Raw genomic sequence first — 22,557 nt, 5'->3', positions numbered from 1 at the left:
ATATGGAAGAAAATTTTTACAAGGAGGGTGCTGGAACACTGGATGGAACAGGATGTCCACAAAGGTGGTAGAAGCCCCAGAAACATTCAAGGCCAGGTTGGAGAGGGCTCTACAAAACCTGATGTAGGAGAAGATGCTTCGGGTCATTCCAGAGGGGGATTAGATGAGATCCTGTTTAAAGGTCCAAACTATTCTACAGTTCTGTGAACACAAGATGGAATAAAAAATCCCAAATATTTCTGTTTCTGTGTAAGAGCCAAAGTAATAGGTCTCTGATTCTCTGAGAAAAAGTCTGCCACACTACTTTGACTTTTAGGTAGGACAGTACAGTATCATCTCCTCCATGGACTAATTAACTGAAGAGCACAAAACGAACATGGTTTTCCTTGGCAAATTTAATGGACAAGCTTACACTAAGGTAAGACCTCACAAGTGAGATTACTTTGATCCTTGTTTCCATCTTCTCTGTCTTAGTGGTTCTTGAACTAAAAGGCAGGAAGCCAAACCCAGCTTGCTACAGGCTGCAAACCCAGTGTATTTAACTTCATTTTCTGTTAGACTTGTAGAACTAGTTTTTCAGTTGGGTTCCCTGACTTTGTAAAAATGCTGCATCATCACAGCCACAGCACTTACCAGAACCCAAGCCAGGTAACTGGAGGTGTTCAGCTACACCTTACATGCACCATCTTCACTTCAATATCCAAACAACATTTCAAGGCCTACATATTGCCCCAGCCAGATGCCACTCAGCACAGTCTCATGAAAAACAGGCTGATGGACAGACAGGCTAGTAATATATGTAGGCTATAAGACACTAATAAATGGGAACTGCGAACAGTAAATACATATTTTGCTGTTATGTATAGATTAAATATGTTTTGCTACATATTACACTGTTCAGTGAAATACAGTATCAAGCACTTCTCCTTTCAACATCTGTTTCCCTTCTGTAGATAACCAGGTATACATGTAAACTGTTAAAAAAAAGTTCTGAAAACAATATGCAGTAACATCTGAAATGTTAATTGAAATTATGCCATCTCAGTGAGAGTCTTACCCTCAGCCATACACATATACTTACAGGAATGCCTCTGCCTTCATACTTCAAGATATTCTCTTCAGAAATGCATATGGGAACAACAAAATACAAAGGCAGCCTAAGACAACAAAAAAAAGAGTTCCTTGGTCTCAAAAACTGAACAAAGAATAATCTCAAAGTTCCAACACTATTTATGTTCACAGTTCAGAGAGGGAATGTAAGTTGGCTTGTAAGTACTTAAACTCAATTTGAGTCTCCCAAGATAGAGTTCTAGAATAAATAGTTAAGACTCTAAAAATACTAGTTTCCAAGGTCTGTGAACTCTTTCAAGATTTGACTACGAAACAACAGTAGAAGTGTACAATGCCTTGTATACATCCTAAAGAACTCACCACTAAATGCTACTCTGCTAAACTGGCAGCCAAGCTCAGCTAAACTTTGCTAACCTTCTCCTAAAGGCAACACAACTTAACTTCCACCAGCACATTCTGCAGATTTACTTTAAACCAGTTACTTTTTCCCCATCCAGCCTGCTCCCAACAAAAGCAGTGAAAAATCTCCAGTGCCTGTAACTTGAAAATTTACCACAGTAAAAGTACAGCACTGAGAATGTGTCATCCTAACGAGTATGACAGAAATGTAGGTCCCAGACATATGTATTTTCTATTCTGCACTTCTAGATATACTCAAAGCTTGATTTAACCAAGGTCCTGAATAGTTGAAGTTAACCCTGCTTGAATCAGAGTTCGTGGAGGATCACCTCCTGAGATTACAAACAAAATTATTCCCTAAATAAAAATGGAAACCATATCCTAAAAAAACTCCCAAAAACCTGTATAATCCCCAGCATCAAGGGTAGCACTGATTTTCACACATCCAAAGCTCACTATTAACCAGGGCAATCTTACTTTTCAGAGACTCTGTAGCCTTCGTTGGTGGTCACTGCTTTGTATTTCACATTCCCTTTGGTCCGCTCCAGCTCATCACGCCAGTCCTCCAAGGTTTCAAACATCACAGTTTGGTTCCTCCCATCTGTCAGACATCAATAAAATTAACTTTGCAGACTGTCAGGAATTCTAACACAAAAACAATCCTAAGTAAACGTGTTAGTTAAGGTAAGCAAGCAGAACCTCTTGCGTACCAAAAATCTCAAGTCAAAGACAAAATGTCTTTGTACACCACACTGCCTCAGTCTGATCATCAACAACAGCAATATCAGATACAGCTGTTACTAATAACTCCAGGAACAGTTTCTCCTGCAGAAATGATTAATTTGTTACAGAACTTCCACACATCTGGGGCTGTCCTCACACCCAGCCTAAAATGCAGCAAATATCATTTTATAGTAATGCAGCTGACTGGCATCTAATCCTGTAGTTTAAATGCAGAATTAACAATCATACCAAAAACCTTTCTACAAAATTTCAGCATTTCATTTAAGGTTCATTTTTTTCCTCATGAATAGCTTTGCACTGAATAGAACATCTCAGCACTCAGTAAGAGCAGAAAATTAATTACAGCAATTCAGTCTCAATACTTTCAATTTGGACTCTTCCCTGTAATTCTACTTAGCCACCTCAGAAACAGTTAAGACAGCAGCTTGATTCAGCCTCAAATCTTGTATAATAACCATATAATTTATGGAATAATGTCAATTGTTTTAAGCACACATCCTAATTGACTAACATTCTACAATATCAGCTAAACCTGAAATAGCAAAGAGAGCTATAATTTCCATGGAAGACACAATGGTAACTTGAAACTTTTCACTGTAAGAAAAGGTAGATGAAAAATTTACAGCTCAGAACAGAACATTATTGATGAGCTCTTGGAAACAGGATTTTAGAGGTATCAGACTGTGAAAGGCATAAACAACAATTTCTACAGTCTATTTGTCTTATCCTGTACTAATTTTATGAAGAATGACACTGAGCCACTTACTACTGAACACAGCTATTAAAATAGGAAAGAATTATGGGACAGCACTTTGTTGTTGCTTTAAAGAGTAGGCTTCTCCCAGGCTCTGTCTCTACCTAGAACAGCCTGCAGTCTTTTCCATTGTTTGTAGCTGAAACAGAACACCAGTTTCAGGTGAAGCCTGCAGGAGCTACCTGAGCCAGCAAAGTGCCTTCCTTGCAGCACACAGGCAGCGTGCTCCTGGGCTGCATTTAGCAAAGCCAGCGTGTACCAGCTGAATGAAACCACCACTGCTCTCAGCTGGAGGACTGTGCCCAGCACTGGGCTCCTGTTTGAAGGCTCCTGGACCAGGTCCAGTGAAGGCCCTCTGTGATCATCAAAGGGCTCAAAACACCTGATATGAGGAGAGACAGAGCTGGGGTCACTCAGAAAAAGAGGGCTCAGGAGGGGCCAATCTCCTTGTGAATATAAACACTGGGGGTGGAGCAGGGGAGGAGAGTACAGAAGATGGATCCAGACTCAGGGACTCAACAAGAGGCAGTTATGCACAAGCTGAACTACAGCAAATCCCAAATACACATTACAGTAATGTTTTCCACTACAAGGAGGGTCAAACAATAAAACTGACTCTCCAGAAAGGCTGCGGAGTCTCAATACTTGGAGAAACTCAAAACCCAACTGGACATGACTCAGCTTGGTGCAGTTAACCCTACTCTGAAGAGGGGCATATGGACAAGAACATGACTAGATAATCTGCAGAGGCTTCTTCTAACCTCAATGATCCTGAAATTCCTTGACATATTTTGGTGTTTGACTAATACCTTGCATACATCAAAACCTTCCTCTGTGAAGGGAATTGGTGTTGCTGGTGCATTAAGGGTCAGGTTCCTAATTCGAAACACCACTATTATTTCCACTAAAGTCTGAATTACAGAATGCCAGAAAGTACACTGACAATTTTTTGTCCTGAATTTTGCAGCCTAATGTACTATTCAGCCAAGTTTGATCAAGTGGGAAGATTATGTAATAAGTCAGATATAAAGGGAAGTCAAACCTATGCTTTTCTTGCAATTGCCTGGAAGAAGCATATTGGTTGCAAATAAGAGCAAAAGGGGAAGTACTTTCTCATAGGATGCCACTGCAAATGCAGTAAGTTCAGAATTAAGAGCAGGAAGTCTAGTTCACAGCAGTTATACAGAAAAACCACACTGATAAAGCAAGCAAAGTATTTTCTAGATGAACCACGTGAAAAGCATTTGCACATTTTAATCACAATAAGTTTTCAATCTAGGGATGCTACTTTTGCTTGGAAAATTTCTGTGCAACTTCCTGAAGGACACTAAAACCAAAAGGAGACAATTTAGAGTTTTTTAGCAACATGCTTAACAATATACAACAAAAAAAAAAATTAATCTTTTGAAGCTACCTGCCAGCAGGACAAAGCCGTAAGTTGAGCACAAACTCAACTGTAGGCCTCCCAGACTGCTTAACAAACTAACTATGCCACAAACAGATCAAAAAAACCATTTACCTGTGTTGTTTGGAGCAGCTGATGCATAAGAGAAGAGAAACAAACGTTTAAGCAGCTTAGGAGTCTGGCTATGATGAATTATACCACTGACGATCTAAAAAAGGACCAAAAATTAACACCCAAACACACACCAAGACTGTCAGTGTAGGAAAAAAAAGGTTGTTTTATTTTTTTTTACCAACCCCTGCATCTAGGTTTTAAACAAAACTGATGGGTTCTATCCTCAACAGCTGAAACCTGACTTTTCAGAAAGTTTCTATGTTTTCTGCAAGACACTACCTACATCATCTAAGTAACATTACATATGTTTAACCTCCAGAACTACTCTTATTTAAATAAAGTTAGTTAACTAACTTTATTTAAATAAGTTAGCTAGTTTAGTTAGTTTAGTTTATTTAGTTAACTAACTTTAACTAAATAAAGTTAGTTGACTCTTAGTTTGAAGTAGAGACTAATTTCTCAAAAAACCCAAAGTTATCAGGAAAGTAACACTATACTGAAGTCTAAAATAAAATGAAATTATATGTCACAAACAGAACAGCTTCACAGCTTGTCCAAGTTAGAGCTAAGTTCCTGTAGCACTTCCAAGTTCCAGTTTTCTTTAAAGAGCCACAGCACCTGTCTTTTAACTGCTATGCACAATGAAATGTTTAATAAAAATCAATCTTTTACTTTCTGTCTTAGCTGGAAATTATCAGAAAACACTTCCAAGTTTCAGGGTGAATTTCATCCTTCCCTCATCCTCACAACACCCAGCATCAAGCCAAAGATAGAAAAGCAAATTAAGTTACTATACATACTCTTTTCACTTCCTCTTCTTTTGTGTATCTCAGGCAGAAATTAAATACTCTAAGGTCTTTACAGTAGATAATTAACGTCTCTGGGTATTTTCTTAGCTGTCCTGTTAGAAGTTTCTTTTTCTCATCATAAACTGCAAAATGAAAAAGAAAAGTAAACATCAAAAAGGGACTTGTAATGTTGATAAAGTTGTCCCCGACTGACTTTCCAGAATTCTCAAGAAACTAATTCAAGCCCAAGTTTTCTCAAGACAAAACAAGCATCCTACAACACAGGCTGACAAGCCACAACCTTTTCTTTTAAAACCCATCAAATTACTTCATACAAGGTAAATGGCAAATTTGCAGCAAACCAGCTGCTCAGTGGCTGTATTTATTCACATACTGATTGCACACCAAGTTTAAAGTTTCAAGACACATAAAGTAGTTTTACCCAAGGGGAAGTCCCCAGACATCTGAGATCATTCTAAGTTCCTTAATTTTTTTTTTAACCACCAGGAAGTCCCCAAGGCAAACCTCTGCTCATTTCTCTTTGAGGATGTACCATTTCACAACTTCAAGTGCTGCCAGCTCGGCCACTGGACATAAAACTAAAGTGTCTCATAACCATCACTGGTCTGCCTCAGTTCACTCTTTCAGAAATCTACACCACCATTTATAAACACACTGAATACTCATAACTAGTCCAGGAACAGGATTCTCAATAAAGCCTTCCCATACTTAAAATGATCCATCCCATTCTCATTTATCTTTTTTAGCAATACTGACACATCTCTAAGCTCCCATGCAAAGCGCTTGATTTAGCTGGCACTTAAAACCTCCTTTTGTATCTCCTTTAATATGGTGAAGATATCATGCATCTCATAAAGCAAAGCTCCCTTAGACAAACAAAAGGAATTGTTTGAGAATTTGGTACCTGTACTGCTATTGCTCAAATGAAACTAATATATCCATATTTATAGAAACAGCTGATACATTGGAAGATCATTGTCTCCCAAATTTAGGGACTTTTCACAGTGCACCCTCTGCTTTGAACAACTGCATTTTGAAGAAATCATTTTGTCTGTTCCAGTGGACAATTAATCAAATAAATTAAAATTAATTTGACAAGCTTGAGGGATAAGACTGGGTTCTGATAAATTTCTTATCTGTCATTTCATTATTAAAGATAACTGCAGCTGCTTTTTAACAATGTATTGGTTTTCTAAAAAGGATGTATTTGTACAAGGAGCACCAGCACTCCAAGTCCCCCAGGGGTAAAAGGCTGACTTACCTCCATATATTTGATCTACGCACTGCAGAGTTATGTCGTTTTCTCCTACAATCTTATTCTTAAATTGTGGCTCCTAAAAACACAAAGGAAAAAATAGAAACATCACACTACAGTACCACCTTCTGCCAAGTAAAGGCTTTCCATGCACTGTTTTACTATCAGCATTACTCCTTATTCCTAGAAGCTGTGAAAGGCAGGACACTGAAGAACAGTAATTAAAATGCAAGTTATACACACAATATAGCTTTATTTAAGTCTCAGCCATGCTTGAAATGTAGATACAGTTTTTACTTTTCAAATAGCTTCAAAGCATACATTTCTACTGAGAGTCACTTTTCAAACGAGAATCACTGCAGTAAACAGGAAATACAGTAGCTTCATGTAATCCAAGCCCTTTTATGACAAGTTTCCTTGCTATGGGAACCTGGCAGGAAACACAAAGCCTCTTAAAAGAACAAGTATCCCAAGAAGACACTAACATTAAAATCATATTTATGACTGGGTAAATTGAAGACACACACACACAACCCAACTACCTAATCTACTGTGTAACCAAACTTGAAGTGATTTGGAGTTCCCTTCACTTCTACCTTTCCATTAGTACAGTTAAAATTGGCATTTTTAGCAATGACACAATTAAACACTATTAGTTTCAATATTGTTACCAAAGAGCTGATGTACACTACATCAGCAAATTATATTTTACTGTGAAGAGAGTAAACCTTATTCAAGTTACTTCCAGGTCTGTGGTACTCTGAAGCAGGTAACTAATCCTGAACTTTTGTTAAAAGAAATATAGTTGACTTGGCATGTTATAAACCCAAGGTTTAAAGCCAGGAACAGAAGTTAGCATGGTTATTACCAACTTTCCCCAGATCACTTGAGATTTACGTCAAAAGATTCTGCAGCTTTTTCTTAATTAATTCCAGAAGGTCCAATAGCCTGTACATGGCTGCAGAAGCCTTAGTTTAATATTTAAACTTCATGAAATTTAACCCCAATAAACTTCTGACTACAATCAATGTGTGTCAAATCATATTATTCTCATTGTCTTTAACTGTCAAGATCACCTTGAATGTGGGAGCCACTGGACTCCCTTTTCACTTCTAATGCACCTAAATGGACTAAACTATTTCAATGCTTAAGCTCATCAAAAGCATGATGGCACTGTGGCATTACCATTCTCCTCTGACAGCTCAATTTGAGCACCTGAACCAAAGGAAAAAAGACTGAAATAATTTTTAAGATTTGGGGAGTTTTTAGCCTTCTCAGTGTTTGCAAGCTCAACAGCACTAGGTTTTAAAATCTTATCAGCACACATTGGACTTTGAATGAAATAATTCAGAGTTTCACTGAGCTACATAAATTTTCAGAGCATTTCCGCTGAGTATTAGCTTACTCAGTCTTGTACAGCCTGAAATGATTCTGCAGATGTAGCCCAAAGTCAAATCAGGCAGATGTTTTCCACCATCAGAAACATTCACACTTCCACAAATGCTACCAAGACAAAGAGTCAGAAATCAGCTTTAAACAATCTGTTGATTAGTTTTCAAAACAATGGGTTCTTTTAACTTAAACTTCACCAACTCACAAAATATAAAGAGTTATAAACTATGTCTAATCCAAGTGTCCACATAAATGCTTGCACTGCTGCTGCTTAAAATAGTCATTAGAGATTGAGAAAGGATCAAGCAGATGCAGACTAATTCAAGTTATTCTGCACCCATTAGCAAATTTTACACATTTATGCTCATTCAGCATCTTTATATAAGGGAAAGATTTATGCAGAGCCTGTTTAGTCATAATTAGAAGACTTGTTTTCTTACATTATCATCTGAAGCAAAATCATCATCAAGGAAAGAAATCTTAAAGTTTGTGCACACAAGTTTCCCATAAGTGCCACGATGTGACCCATCTTCTTGCACATACTTGCACACTGTGCTGGCTTCACAGAGCAGCAGTTCACCTGTGGAGAAGAAACACTGACCTGCAACATTAACTGACATTTACAATTTAATTATTTCAATTGTTATCTCAATCGCAGCAATAACTTCCTGGCAGTTTCTCAGAACTCTATGCCTAAAGATAGTTCATCACTGTTACACAAACCTACTACGAGGCAGCTCCTGGAATCAGCTGCAATCTTAGTGGTAATCTTAATCTCCCGGGTTACTAATGTTATTCCAGAAGGCCTGAACTGCAGATGTTTGGGAGTTCTGTAACCACAGGTACCTGTGTCATGGCCTACTCCAAATGGCAGAAAAATAGCAATAATTTGAGTGTGTAATTAAAAAAAAACAAAACCCAGCAAGAGCAGTTTATATAGTCAATACACAAGTAGAAAATTATTACAATCTTCCTTACTGTTAAACTTTAAGAATGCTGAAACATTTGAATTTGTTATTTCAAGTTCAATGTAGTTATTTTTTCATAGCTTTGACTATTTTACAGGTCCCAAGGCTATTTTGGAAGTCTCAAATACAGGTTTGCATAAATAATAGTCAATTAAGTTCTCTAATTAAGTTCTCTTACTAGAATTCACAGGAATTGAACTTCAAATTGAAAAAGTAAAGTTTTAATAGATGTGATCAGACAGACCCCTGGTCTTTCCTAAAAAGTGTAGGAAACCAAACAGAAGAACACTAATTTATTGTAAACTTTTACATGTATTTGGTCTTTCCTTATCTTAGAAAGTATTTTTAAATGAGAAGTAATTGTAAATTACAAAAGAAAATATTAACAGTACAAGAAACATTGGAAGGTCCAAGTAACTCACAGCAGAGACAAAGCCACTAGAAGGTAAATTTCTTCTAGTTCTTGTCTTCAGTTCCAAACAAACAAAACCCACCCAACTTTAACTTCTAAGAAACAGGGCAAACTCAAGTATTGACAGCTCTCCACATGCAGCTTCCCTGAGGATACTGACCTCAGTAAAAAATTTGTTTTTATAGAGCTTTTGACATCGCATGCAGATAGAGATGTTAAAAACATTTCAACCTGCATGAGTTTTTAAACCAACCCCTGTATTTACTACTTGTGACACTGATGTCACACTGAAGTGTTTGCTGCAGACATGGAAATATTTAAGTATCATTCATTAATCACTAATTTTTATTACTTAAAACTAGTAATATACAACAGTTACCTGGCAGTAAGTGAGGATTTACTTCCTTTTCTATGGGTTCCTTTATGTGTATTTCCTAAAGAAAGAAAGAGTAATTATTACTTTGCAAAGATCATACCTTCAACACATGCTGTAAAGAACTACACCTTCCCACTTTAATTCCTCACATCCTGGCAAATAAAAATTAAGGAAAAAAGCCTCCTAAATGAAAGGAGTTTATGCCTGCAATTTGATCTTCCCACTTAATGTCAGAAGTCTATTTGCTAAGTAATTGTTTTGACATCCACAGTGTCAGTTACATGCATTTGTGAACACACAAAAAATGCACTATTTGTGCAACAGACAGAAATAAAACATTACCAATATTTTTTAAGTTCTCTCAGCACACCTAAATGGATAAGCATAAACTTAGCATTACAGCACCATCTCCCAGCTCATTCGTAAGCTGTTCCATGTATGACTTGCTACTGTTTCTAATGTACCCTTCAGTTTTTCAAGTTTCATCCATGACTCCCTGTTTCTGATTTTTACATACATTTCAACCAAAGTACAAAAGTTACCTAAACAGCACTGACATGACTATATGGAAAGGTATTTTAGGATCTCAGAGCAAAGAGGTAAAACCTGATGACAGGAGATTCTTCAGTTTGGACACAAATTGCACAAAACAAACATATTAATTTCTCTGTGTCACTTACTCTAGCCTTTAGGCACTGACAGTTGGGCTAAAATCTCCAGCCAAAAGACTATTAAACTAGACGAGATGCTACACCCTTCCTGCTCAGCCTGTTCACAACTTCCTCCTCCAAGCCCAAATCACTTTGCATGCATTGGAGTCTTTCTGGAAAACCATTAGTTAACTGGAAACCCCCCCGGGGGGCACAGCAGTAAGCAAGCTAATTTTAGTTTGTCACCAGCATCCAGTCAGCTACTCCAATTCAAGGAAAAGAATCAAGAGAAGATATAAGCAATAATAATTTTGCTGGATTAAATACAGAGAAACAAAAGCCCCTGAGAGTACAAAAATAAACAGTCTCTGCCATTCATATAAACACTTGCACTCCATACTCAGAAGACCGAGAACTAAGTTTGAAGGCTGCACAGCAAAACCACCAGGAAACCACGTCATGAGAACAGCAGAGATGTTCAAGATAGGCCATAAAGAGAAGAAGGTTACAAAATGAAAGTAGTAGTGGTGTGAAGGAAGAAATCCATAACTACAGCAGACAGCTAATAGAGAAAACAAATCCCAGTTTGCTGCCTTTGCTGTCTAAGTGTGGATGCTGTAGCAGTAATATTATTCAAAGCTCAGGTTTGTCAGGTAAAAAGTAGCTAAAATGCTACTATGACGTGGGCTGAATACCTCTGCATTCACAGGAGGAATACATACACCTTTTCTTCCCCCAGCATGGTCTCTTCACCAATGGTAGCTTTAAACTAAATTTTGGGTTTACAAGTGCCTTTAATAGCTCTGCCTTGTACAATCACTCTTTGTGTCCAACTACATGCAACGCTCAGAAAACTGCATGCCAACAATCACGCCCACAGAACAGTAACAGTTATACCAGCCAGGTGCTTTTTCCAGCACCTCCGACTTTGGGAGATGCCAGAAAGAATGTAATAACTACTGTTCTGCACACACACTGTTTGTACTTACTGCCATGAGTACCACCTTATGCTAGTGTTGGAAGAACTGAACGGAAGAAAAAAAAAAAATCTGACCCCAAAGAAGTTCTTTGAGCTCACACCCATTTGTTAAAATGTAACGAAGCTTTTATAACGGGTTTCAACAGCAAATAATCTTGAACAAGTGGTTACAAGTTTTTGGTTGCAAATTAAAATTGGTTATCTTCTGAATGGAGTTAGAAGTTTAATCAAATTGCATCACAGCAGATCAGAGACCACAAACACTGAAATCACCTTGTAAAATCCACTTTCACTTTCTTGAAAAAAGCCTACAGACACTGAAGGGCTTATAATAGGCAGAATTCCTATAACACTCAACAGACTCCAAGAGTTAAGTCTCCAGAAGAGTTCTATTTGAAATTCAACATTTACATTCCCACAGTAAATCAATAAACATATTAAAGGTGGTTTTGATATATGTAGATAGAGACAGCTAAACTTCAAGCCATGAGTGCTGCTGAAGAATCCATGCTGCTGCACTCATTTTCCTAGGGAGGGTATGAAAATACATTAGATTTTACTACTGTCACATTTTGTATTTGCTCTTTTCAGTGAGAAGGTAAAGATCTGCAAGAAAAATTAACTCACCATGAGTCAGTTCAAGTTGTGTAGGAACACACACATAAATTCAGCTGCCATCTCCACTCTGTTTCAGTTTTATTTTTATAACGGATGCAAGTTTTGGGGCAACACAGATCTTACCACCAACTGAAGAGCCCGTTTCAATTCATTATGCTCAACGCCCCTTTAATCAGTCACACGTTCACAGTCACCCACACACTCCTTTATCCCTGGGTTTGTCTGACAACAGGGTGAGGTAATTTGATTGGTAAAATCAGCTGGGAAGTATGTACTTGTCCTACATTTGGTTTTATTGTTAGTGCCTATTGTTAGCAGAACTGGCTCATCAACAGGTCAGATGAGCACATAACCAAAGAAAGGGAAGCAGCAGAAGTAAGCCTGCCCATTTCTGCAAGCTACTGAACACATCTGGACATCAGAAATCTTCACCCTCTGACCATTTGTTGAGCTAAGCATGCAAGTACTTTCCTGATGTGACCACTGAAAGCCATGCAAACCTCTAGAAAGAGCCTTTCATCTATAGCTCCCCTGTTCTGAATGCCCCAAGAAGCATTTTGTCACTTCTTACTTAAGATACAAATGGGAAGCCCTACTACCAGCCACACTTAAAAGCAGTCACCCACAGGACACCATGCAAATGAGGAAAATTAATTTTGTTTCTGACATTTCTGATACAAGAACCTCAGCCTCTAAAGGCTTTAGACACTTCTTTCTAAGAGATGCTTCTCACCTGTGCACTTACCTTGTGCTATATTCCTTATTCCAGGTTCTCCAACTGTGGTAGGAAATATGGCAATGCCCTTTAATTATCAATTTTAACAGTAGAGAGTACCAAATTATGCCAAAACTTCAAGCTGACATGTCACACCAAATTAATTCATAATACATCCCCCTTTTTGCTAACAAAAAAAAATTCTTTCCTTAAGGAAAGTTCTCTTCTTGTTTTTTACCCAAATATAAGGAACAACTGCACAGTTTGCAATACCCAGGGACTACAGTCAACTCTCCTCTGAAAAAGTGTGTTTAAAGGGGTTAAAGTATTTTCCTCAAGCCTGTCTGGGGAGACAAGTCTTCCCCAAGTGCCGACAGCACAAGTGAGGCAAGAGTTTAGGGCAAGAAGGTTGAGTTAATATAACGTAACAGGGTCCTTATGGTTGGAGCAGGAAAGGAATCCCAAATTACTTCTGCTTTTTGTCCTACAGTGTCACCACAACTGAAAGCAATTCCTCTCACTCCACAGGAAGGTAAACAATTGTGTACTGGAAATAAGTAAAGAGAGAAAAACATGCCCTGCATGCCAGAATCCAGATATTGATAAGAGAATCTCTTTGGTGTTTTTTTCATCATCACTGACATACAGATATACGTATATGTACCTACTGGTACTGGATGTTGCTCATCAGCCCCAGCAGAGACACCATGCACACAGCCTGCTGCTTCAAACTAAACTCTGAACCTATCTCACCCCACAGGAATGCTTCCACTGATCCACAGCTGGACATTTGCACTACAGGTAATTCCACAAATTAAAAACAAAACTTACTAAATATGCTGAGAAAATATGTCTGAAAGATTCAAATAATGAAGGAACAAGTGATCACTTCCAGGCTATCAAGGGTACTGTCTGAAACATCTGACAGCTTTCAAAGCTGACAGCAAATAGCACTGCAAGAACACTGAACACTTTGATGCTTTTATATAGTTTTCCACAAGTAAGTTCTGCGCAGGGAAGACCTACATCCTGGTGAGGTTTGCTACGAGCCTCTGGTTTTTTTGTGTTTGCTTCACTAAAAAGATGGGTGAGATAAAGATAAATATATACTTAAGAAAGCTACCAGTTGTGAAAGTCAAACTGTGTACTAAAAGACCTGCAAATCAGTTGTGGTGCTCCAACAAGTGAATACAGTGCTCCTGACTAAAATAAACTTTGGTGGAACAGCTCCACTCAAACTCCATGCAAAAGAGGAAACACCCATGCAAATGCTGAGTATCTACTTTGCATCCAGAAACAAACCACATTACATACCTGGTACCTTCTGAAGGACTCTTTGTTGGCCAAACAAGCCTAATCCCATGTTGTATGCCATACAACCCACAGCACATGCTTACTACACTTGAATAACATTGCTGAGAATAACCTCTAACTGCTTGTTTTCCTTCCTTTCACAGCTGCCTCATCCAGAAGTCTATTAGATCATAGCATGTGTTTTCCCCAACTGTTTCATCTCTTGTCCTTTCCTCTTTCCTTACATTGTCCTGTCCATCTCCTCTGACATCAACACCTGGTTTCCCCCATGTCAGCCCAGCTGTCCACCAACTCTATTCCTTATTTCCCCTTTCAACTCCACCACCCCAGTTCTGAAGGAGGGACATATGCTTTTAAGACTGATCACAATACCGTACCGGGATTTACAAGGAAGAAGTATTCACAGTGCTTATGAGCTAAGAACAGTGCAGGATCTGAGAGACAAAGCACATGAGGCATGGAAGTTACCCTCAGCAGTTTGTGGTGTAGTCCAGATTTCAGAGACAAGCAGCATGAAGCAGAAGAACTTCTTCCATAGCTTAAAGGCTAACACAGGAAAAAACATCCCATAAGAATGAATATGAAGGATTTAGCTTTAAAGAATGCATGGAAAAATACCAACTTGGAGCTTGAAATGAAATTTGAAATCTAATTTTTTATGCAAATTAAGTTTTTTTGGAAAATACAATCTAGCTTGTTTGATTTGTAAATAACTTCAGTTTTCAAAGTCTGAAAGAATTACAAATCATGAAGTAATTCACTGGTCCTTGTTTCACTGTCTCCACAGACACATATTCTAAGCCTGTGATCTGAAATGTCAAAACATTGACTTTATACCCTAGTATTCACCCCACTTCCTGCAGGGTAGCCAAGTCTGTCCTGAGGGGAAGTGTGTCATTAATATCAACATCCTACGGTCTCACTCTCAACAGACCACTGATTGATTTGCAGTTCCATACAGCAGAGCCTAACTAGGTTATATTTAGTCAGATGTTAAAAACACTGTTTTTCCAGACATTTTGGGGTTTCACAGCAAAAATTACTTCTGTTTCTTTAAAAAACAGCATTTTCTTTTCACTCCTTGCTTCCATCTGGTCATATATTAACAGGAATAGAGTTCCTGATTCATTTCATATTCAAATCAGCACACACAGCAGCTTAAAGCTGACTTCATTTTATTTTTCAGAATATTGCCTACTGTGTCCCTCAGGTATCTGAAAATGGGACTAAAACAAGGTGGGCCTAAACCAAAACTCAGCTCTACCTGTTAATTTCCCTATTGCAGGGCTCCCCTAACCTGGAAGCAGCAGTTTAAGGCCTTGAAACAGCTTCCCAAGCAAACCTGGGCGAGACCACAGAAGCTGGAGGCTGCACGCAAGGGAGGGCTACAGCAAACAGGACTCTACTGCTCTGAACTGCATAGTGGCTGATTGGAAATCTTGCCTCAGGCTGGAAGTGCAAAAATATTCAAGGCAAGGCTCTGCAAATGCATGGAGAAGTCCACCATTAACTCCAATCCTACACAGCTGAAATCTCAAACTGCTGTTTCCCACCTTCTGACATGGGCTGCCAGAGGAAGCATCACACCTGTTGCCAGTACTTCTTCCCTGAGCACCTGGAAGTTAAAATGCCTTGATGAAAGCTCCCAGTTAACCCAACTATGCTCCAGATAGAAGGAATCAGAATTTCCACTTTCCCAAAAGGAATTAGTTCCTTTTAAAACTCAACTACATGGAAGTTAACTTGCACAGGAAACCTGAGTTCACAAAGTTGTTTTTCTCTCACACAGCACTGTGAGAGATGCTCACTTCTGCTTACTTTAGGATATTTAATAAACATGCTTTTTCTAGACACCAAAACAGCCTCACAGGTTTCATCACATACCTAAAATTTTCTTTTTAATCCTCATAAAAGCCACTAAAGTCTTCAGTTTCCTGTGTAACCATTAAGGCAGTCAACAGCTGTCAACAGCAGAGTCAGACTTGCTTTACTTGCTAATCACATCAGACCTCAGTTTCACTGTGTCTTTGAAGGAACAAAAGGGACATCCATCCTATGGCAGAATTCACATCCATAACACAAACCTCCTGCTACAAGAGTAAATTAAATTCTTAAATTTAAGTGTAACATGTAAAAGCAGCAAGAACATGTAAAGAGTTAATGACACCAATGTCTACTGAATCAGGGTGTTTCATCAAGAGCCTCACCTTCCAGTGTTACACACTTTAGTTACTCTTCCTGCAGCCATCAGGATCATATTAGAAGCATTACATCATTGCACTTAAAATCAAATTAAAGTATTCTTTATTGTTTGCCATCTTGCTGCACTATGTATATATTTACTTGTGCTCTTTTCAACCAGCCGTTTTTTCTAGCAAGCTTTAGTCATACACCACACTTATTTAAATGGTGAAATGTCCTCCAGTAAGCCTAACAAATAAAGTTGTTTCCTTCAAAAAATCCAGTTCCCTGTATATTTGTATGAGGTACTTTCCAAAGGTGAAAAAGTGACCTCGTCAGGGATGTATTTCCTGACTCCAGAAACACTTGTACCTATCATTTCCATCTGCTTGCACTTGGAAATACAAGAACGAGATAAAACTTTCAAAGTAAACTGATGAAACTGCAAGACACAGGGTGTGAAAAACATGTAAAAACTGGATTTGCTATCACTAACTAAGGACATAAGTTTTAAATGCCACAGCTGAATTTGGCCATAACAACTCTGAATGTTCTTTCAGATCAAATGCAAAATAAAACCACCAGATTCACCAAGGTCCTATCAGTGACAGACTCTGCACTAACTAACAAGATCGACAAAAATCTTTTCCTTAAGAAGTTCTCAAGAGAATTAACAATTAAGAAGAATCAGGTTGACACAGATTACAAAGAGCTATGAGGGGAAAAATCCCAACACTTATGGCTAATAGCCATCAAATGCTTTTCCTAGAAAACAGCTGTTTACCAGGAATAAGAATGCTGGAATACAGAAAAACAATACTGACCTAATACCATGGGCTAACAAGATGACCTCAGTAAACTGAGTCTAAGGCAACTTTGATCAAACTGTCAACATAAGTTTCGACAAATAAGTGAACGGACAACAGGCAGAACAATACCAAAGATACACACAGAAATATACACACTCCCAAGAATTCAACACGGAGCTGTTAAGGAAGGATATCCAGCGCTTTCCATTGGCGGAACTGAGAGCAAGGAGCTCACCGACCAGAACGTGAAGTGATGCTGTTCAGGAACAATAAGAACAACAGGTTCGGAAAGTCCCACCTTACGGGCCGAACAGCCGCAGCCCCACACCTGGACGCGGCTTACAGAAACAACTCCGCTGACCACCCAGCTCTATTTTTTAAGCTCTTCTCCACGCCGCTCACCCTCGGGGCAGCCCAAGCAGGCTGAGCCCCGCAGTGCCCGGCGGCAGCCCCAGCCTAGCCCTGGCGCCCCGGCCCCGCTCCGCCCGCCCCGCGCCCCGAGCTCCCGGCCGGGGTGACCGAGCTGCCCGGCCCGCCCGCCCGGCCCCGCACCTCCGGGCTGATGTACGACACGAAGGACGGCTTGGACGCCCTGGCCCCGCCGCCCAACATGGCCCCGGCCCGCGGCGGCGGCTCCCAACGCTTGCCCCGAGCGGGGAGGCAGCGGAAGGAGCGATCCCCCAGCAGCGCGGCGACGCCGAGCTGCATCACAGAAGCGGCGCCGCCCATGCCCGCCCCCAGCCACGGCCCCGGCCGCGGCCCCGCTCGGCGCCGGCCATTTCTGGGCACCGCCTCCCAGCCGCACCCGCCCTCACGGGGCGTGACCCGCGCCCTCAGCGGCCGCGAGGGTCCGGGGTGCCCGGGTAATGTCCCGCAAATGCCCCGCGAATGCTCCGCACAGCTCTGCCCAGCTCTGCCCTCGGCCTGCGGGGCTGAGGACAGAGCCAACAGGGCTCTGGAGCCAACAGGGATCCCCTGCCGCTCTCTCAGTTTCGGGGTAACCACGTACCTTTCTGTGTACCTGCAGGGACCTCCCGCTCCTGGCCTGTTCCTTGACTCAGCCGTCGCTTCCACAGAGTCATAAAATCGCAGAATGGTTTGGGTTGTAAAGGACCTTAAAGCTCATCTGGATCCACTCCCCGGCTGTGGGCAGGGGCACCTTCTGCCAGGTTGCTCCAAGCCCCATCCAGCCGGGCCTTGAGCAGTGCCAAGGATGCGGCATCCCGAGCTTCTCTGGGCAACCTGTGCCACTGCCTTAACCCCCTCACAGCAGAGACTTTATTCCTAGCGTCGCATATAAACTTCGTTTAACTCATCTATTGCACTGTTTCTCACTCAGCTGCCAAATGCCTGTGTTGTATCTGTGCACACTCAAAGGCAACTCAGCATTAAGGAAAATCTAAACAAGGCATCGATATGCAGTGTTACTTTTGGCAGGAGAAGTGCAAGATAAATGACATAAAACACACTTTCCATTAAATAATCCTCAAAACCCTCTAAAATGTGACTGCTGATACTTCTTGATACCTCAAGAAGTCCTCAGCCCAATGCCTATTTAATGTGTTACAGCCACGGCCTCACTGGAATGTCATCTTTGAACACTGTATAATCAGAGCTGTAAATATACACCAGGTTTAACTGGTATGTAGTTTACTTTTAAAAGCCTCATTTTTATATGGATACAGAACAATGCAAATATTGTAAACGGCCTGTAGCAATGCCGCAAGACTACCCAGCAATTCAAATGGCAAATGGTAACCCAGGCGACAATTCGTGCAGAGTTGACTTTATGGAAATATTTTTACAAAAATAAAACATATTTTACAAACTCCAGTAGACTATAGGACGTGAATATCAACAGTTCCTTCAAACATTAGTGATAAGCACTTTCCCTATCATTTCCCCCCACTTTTTGTTTTAATACTTCACTTTATTTACCTTGCTCCAAACACAGACCTAGGAAAACTACAGCAGGAAGAAAAAAGGTTACATATTTATAAGACAGCATTTATAAAAGTTAAATAGAGGGACAGTTTCAATTCAGAAATAAAGCTATTTCCCTGTTTTCAGAGTCAAGGAATGAGAAGTCCTTTGGATTTAATCACCTTCTCTCTGGAAAAAAAGCTCAAAACAACCCAGAGATTAGCTTTCATTAATAGTTTTACAACAAAGGCTGTCCTGCTACGGGATCCCATGCTGAAGAGCTCTCATGTTTCTCTCCACAGCTGCTTCCACATCATTCCTTATGTTGCATCTGACCTCAGCTGCAAAGGTCAAAAGTACACCCCAGGGGATTCAACTGGTGCAAATCCAGGGTGAGGGGAAATGTGGGACACCACCTCTGTGCTCTCCAGTGTATTAAGTACTTAAAGAAAGAGAATTACATATTAAAAAAGTCTTTTAAAATACCTGAATTTAGAGCGGGAATAATGTGAATACCACAGCACGCCTTGAGGTTTACAGCACACTAAAGCAAAAATCAGCTACTTACTGACATAGCATTTTTCAAAGAGGAAGGGATGTTTTGACACTAGGCCAGAGTCTTAACTCTGATCGGAAGTGCAAAAGGAGCCTTAATTCCCACACAGCACATGGGAATTCATTCTTCATCTTGTCATGAAAAAAAGACATACGTAAAAAAAACTCTGAGTGAACTGCTACTCTCTATCAGCAAAATACCCACATGGTCAGCATGGGATGAACAGGGAGTGCTTCATCCTGGGGTTTGCTCTCCAGGATGCAAAATGTGTGGGAGTGAACCCATTGCAGAAGGGATTTGAAGCATTTTTGCTAGAATTTGGGGGCCAGATTTGGATCCCCCCCCCTTAGTTCGTCTTTTCTAGAATGGAAGAAATAAAGCTATTGCAAGTTAACTTAATTCAGAGAGAACATTAGCATCTGAAAGGGCCAACTGCAGCCCTGACTCTGTGCCCAGCAGATTACCAAGCACCAAGGGCTTCCATGTTCTTGCCTCTCCCCAGGAAGAATGATGTATTCTCACTTTCTAAAATCTGGAGCATCTGTGGGGAGTACTCACAAAAGCCAACTTCAACCCAGCCATCTCATCTTTGTAGATTCTTCCTGCAGACACTGGAGGGAAATAGGTTCCTTCTAAAGGCAATGGGGGCAGCAAGTAAATTCCTTGCTAAGAAACAGCCTCAAGAGACTGTCCAGTGCTCAGAGCACCTCAGGAATTCAGCTTGGCCAGGCTGAAGTTGGCCTTTCAAAGTGCCCTCCTTCCCCTCCTTGTCTTTACACTCCCCCCATAGTCCTCTACTGCCTCTCACCTATGTATTTACATACTTACCTTTTTGTCATTTTAATACAGTCCCTCTCTTCAGCATTGTCACTCTGTGTTGTTTCAAATTGCTCCATACCAATGAGGAAATGAGACAGTTCAATGATGTTCAATCATTTGGGATTGTTCTCTACACTCATAAAGACTTTTAAAATAAAATTTCTGCAACAAAGTGCAGTTCCTGGAGTGGTGTATTAATAGGATAGGTCTTCCCATGTTTCTTCTAAATGGGAAGTGTTATTCCACACTGCCAATGACTTCAATCCATTAAAAAGAAAAGGAGCTTATCAAATAATGGAATTTACTTTTGTTCAATTTTATATGTAAATCGATGACAGTCATGCAAATGTAGAACAGTAAAACTTTTTAAAGCCAAGTTCTAGATTGTCTGTAGTGGGTGAAGAATATATGGGATTTAACTGTTGCCATTTCATCCTGATACTTTTCTCTTTCTAGAAGTATAATCACAGAATTTAATGCTGCCTGCAGGAGGGAAACTCACAGACCAACTCTCCTCTTTCTATAAAGAGAGATTACTTTGTTTAAAAAATTCACAGGCTATTAATTTGAATAATTATTTGGGCTGAATTCTCAGCTGTGCCCAGGCTCGGTGGCACAACAGCTGATGGAAGGGAGACACAAGGAGCTGTTTGCAGCTTCTCTAGCAGTTTTCTTTCAGTGATCCTCTTAGCTGCAAGTGGTATCTCATATTTTTCTTTGTGGCAGTCCTCCTTGTCAGCATTTCCTTGGCTATGGGAAGTATCCTGGATAAGGATATCCTAGGCAGGATCTGGAGCACAGTTGGTGAAGATCACTAAACACAGCTCTTTGTATCACATTTCAGCTTTTCTGAGCCTGGGCCTTTGTAAATCTCAGTGCCTTGGAGAGTGCAAAGGTTGCTTGGATACTCAGGGGTTGCAGGCCAGTGTGTGTTGTGGGTGCTTTGGTATAGGTAGCACAGATGTAGTGAACTTTTAAAGCCATTCATGAGTGTTGAGCAAACTTGCATGACTATGTCTAGTTTCTACTCCCCATTTCCTCTTTTTGAAGAAAATAGAGGGAGTCTTTGCTGTGCTGCAGAGCTGCAAAGTCACAGGTGTGCATAACTCCCATTCCAGAGTGGTAAATCAGAGGGAGGAATCTGCAGCTGTGCTCCCCTTTGAACTCTCATCATGGCTCCTTTTAGTACATGCAACTCCAGTGGTGACAGAGGTAAAGAATTTGAAGTACCATCTCAAAAGAGGATCTCAAACAATTGCCATTTGTCAAGGTTTCCTGATCTTTCTATTCAGAAAATCTACCTGTGTGTACAGTTTGATTTTTTTTATTTTCACATTTTTGAGGGCCTTACCAGAGGAAGTGCACTTAGGTGTGCGAATCTGGGTATTTCTGGTGTACCCATACATTTACTCTGACATTTCACAGAGCCTTGCAGATGCTTGTGTGCAGCTCAGAAGGGAGGAGCTGTCCCAAAAGTGTTGGATTTACCTCGAGTCTACAGAGGTCTGCCATGCATGCTAGGTCTGATATTTGTACTGTTCAATTAAGTAACTCAGTTTAGGACTTTAGCATTTTAAGACAACACACTAAAGTGGCTGAAATCAGTATCCAAGGAATAAAGAAGACTTAAGATGAAGCTGGAAGTCAGATTACTGGGAGCTAGCAGGGAAAAAAATCAGAAATTAGGAATGTACTGAGATGTCCTCTGGGAGAAGGTCACCAAATCAGTCTACAGAGAGCCAGCAGCTACCTCTGCTTTATACAGGCTAAGAGAATTTTCTGTGAAAAGTCATGAATGTTAGCTTTCTACAAAATAAGACAATTCTAAAAGAAGAAAACAACAACAAAAACCATAAAAGGGGCCGGCTCTCAGATACTACTTCTAATATTGTACTCACAGTGACATTTTCATTTTCCAGTACTTTCAGTGTCCTTTGGGAATTATTTTCTGAACTTTGTTCAGATTGCAGTCGGTCACCTTTGCAATGAGCCCATTTTTGAAGTATATGGTCAGAGATTGTGTAATGCTGTCCTATATAAACCTTTTATGTTTTATTTTTGTTGCAGTGGTCTTTCTCTACTGGATGTTGTGTGATTAAATTTCTTAAGCAGTTTTCTACTCCTCATTCTGAGAACCTAATCACTCTGGGTAAAGGGAAAGCAGATCTACTCTAGCTCTCCTCAGCTGAAATATCTGGCTCTGTTTCCTGTTCCATCCCACGTCTCAGTCCTGAGACACTATGTGCCCAGTTCCTGCAGAAGGTGGTTGAATACATGCAATTTTTTTCTTAAGT

General features: G+C 40.1%; 1 protein-coding gene across 1 annotated transcript in view; it reads right to left on the bottom strand.

Moving 5' to 3' along the window:
- MTMR12 (myotubularin related protein 12) overlaps positions 1–17,673 on the bottom strand; it is a 31,784-nt gene extending 14,111 nt beyond the window's left edge. The window contains exons 1-8 of the mRNA XM_054283362.1: positions 17,518–17,673; positions 9,703–9,757; positions 8,384–8,523; positions 6,558–6,630; positions 5,288–5,418; positions 4,488–4,581; positions 1,948–2,071; positions 1,082–1,157 (exon numbers count right to left, since the gene is read on the bottom strand). Of these exons, the coding sequence (XP_054139337.1) occupies positions 1,082–1,157; positions 1,948–2,071; positions 4,488–4,581; positions 5,288–5,418; positions 6,558–6,630; positions 8,384–8,523; positions 9,703–9,757; positions 17,518–17,673 (849 nt within the window). The remainder of the gene's footprint in view (positions 1–1,081; positions 1,158–1,947; positions 2,072–4,487; positions 4,582–5,287; positions 5,419–6,557; positions 6,631–8,383; positions 8,524–9,702; positions 9,758–17,517) is intronic.
- Positions 17,674–22,557: the final 4,884 nt, after the last annotated feature.

Source organism: Melozone crissalis, unplaced genomic scaffold (assembly GCF_028551555.1).
Source record: "Melozone crissalis strain CALT ecotype California unplaced genomic scaffold, PUWL_Pcris_2 ptg000036l_1, whole genome shotgun sequence".
NCBI classification, from domain to species: domain Eukaryota; kingdom Metazoa; phylum Chordata; class Aves; order Passeriformes; family Passerellidae; genus Melozone; species Melozone crissalis.
The sequence above is the reverse complement of the archived record's forward strand: the minus strand, read 5'-3'. Positions and strand labels throughout refer to the sequence as shown.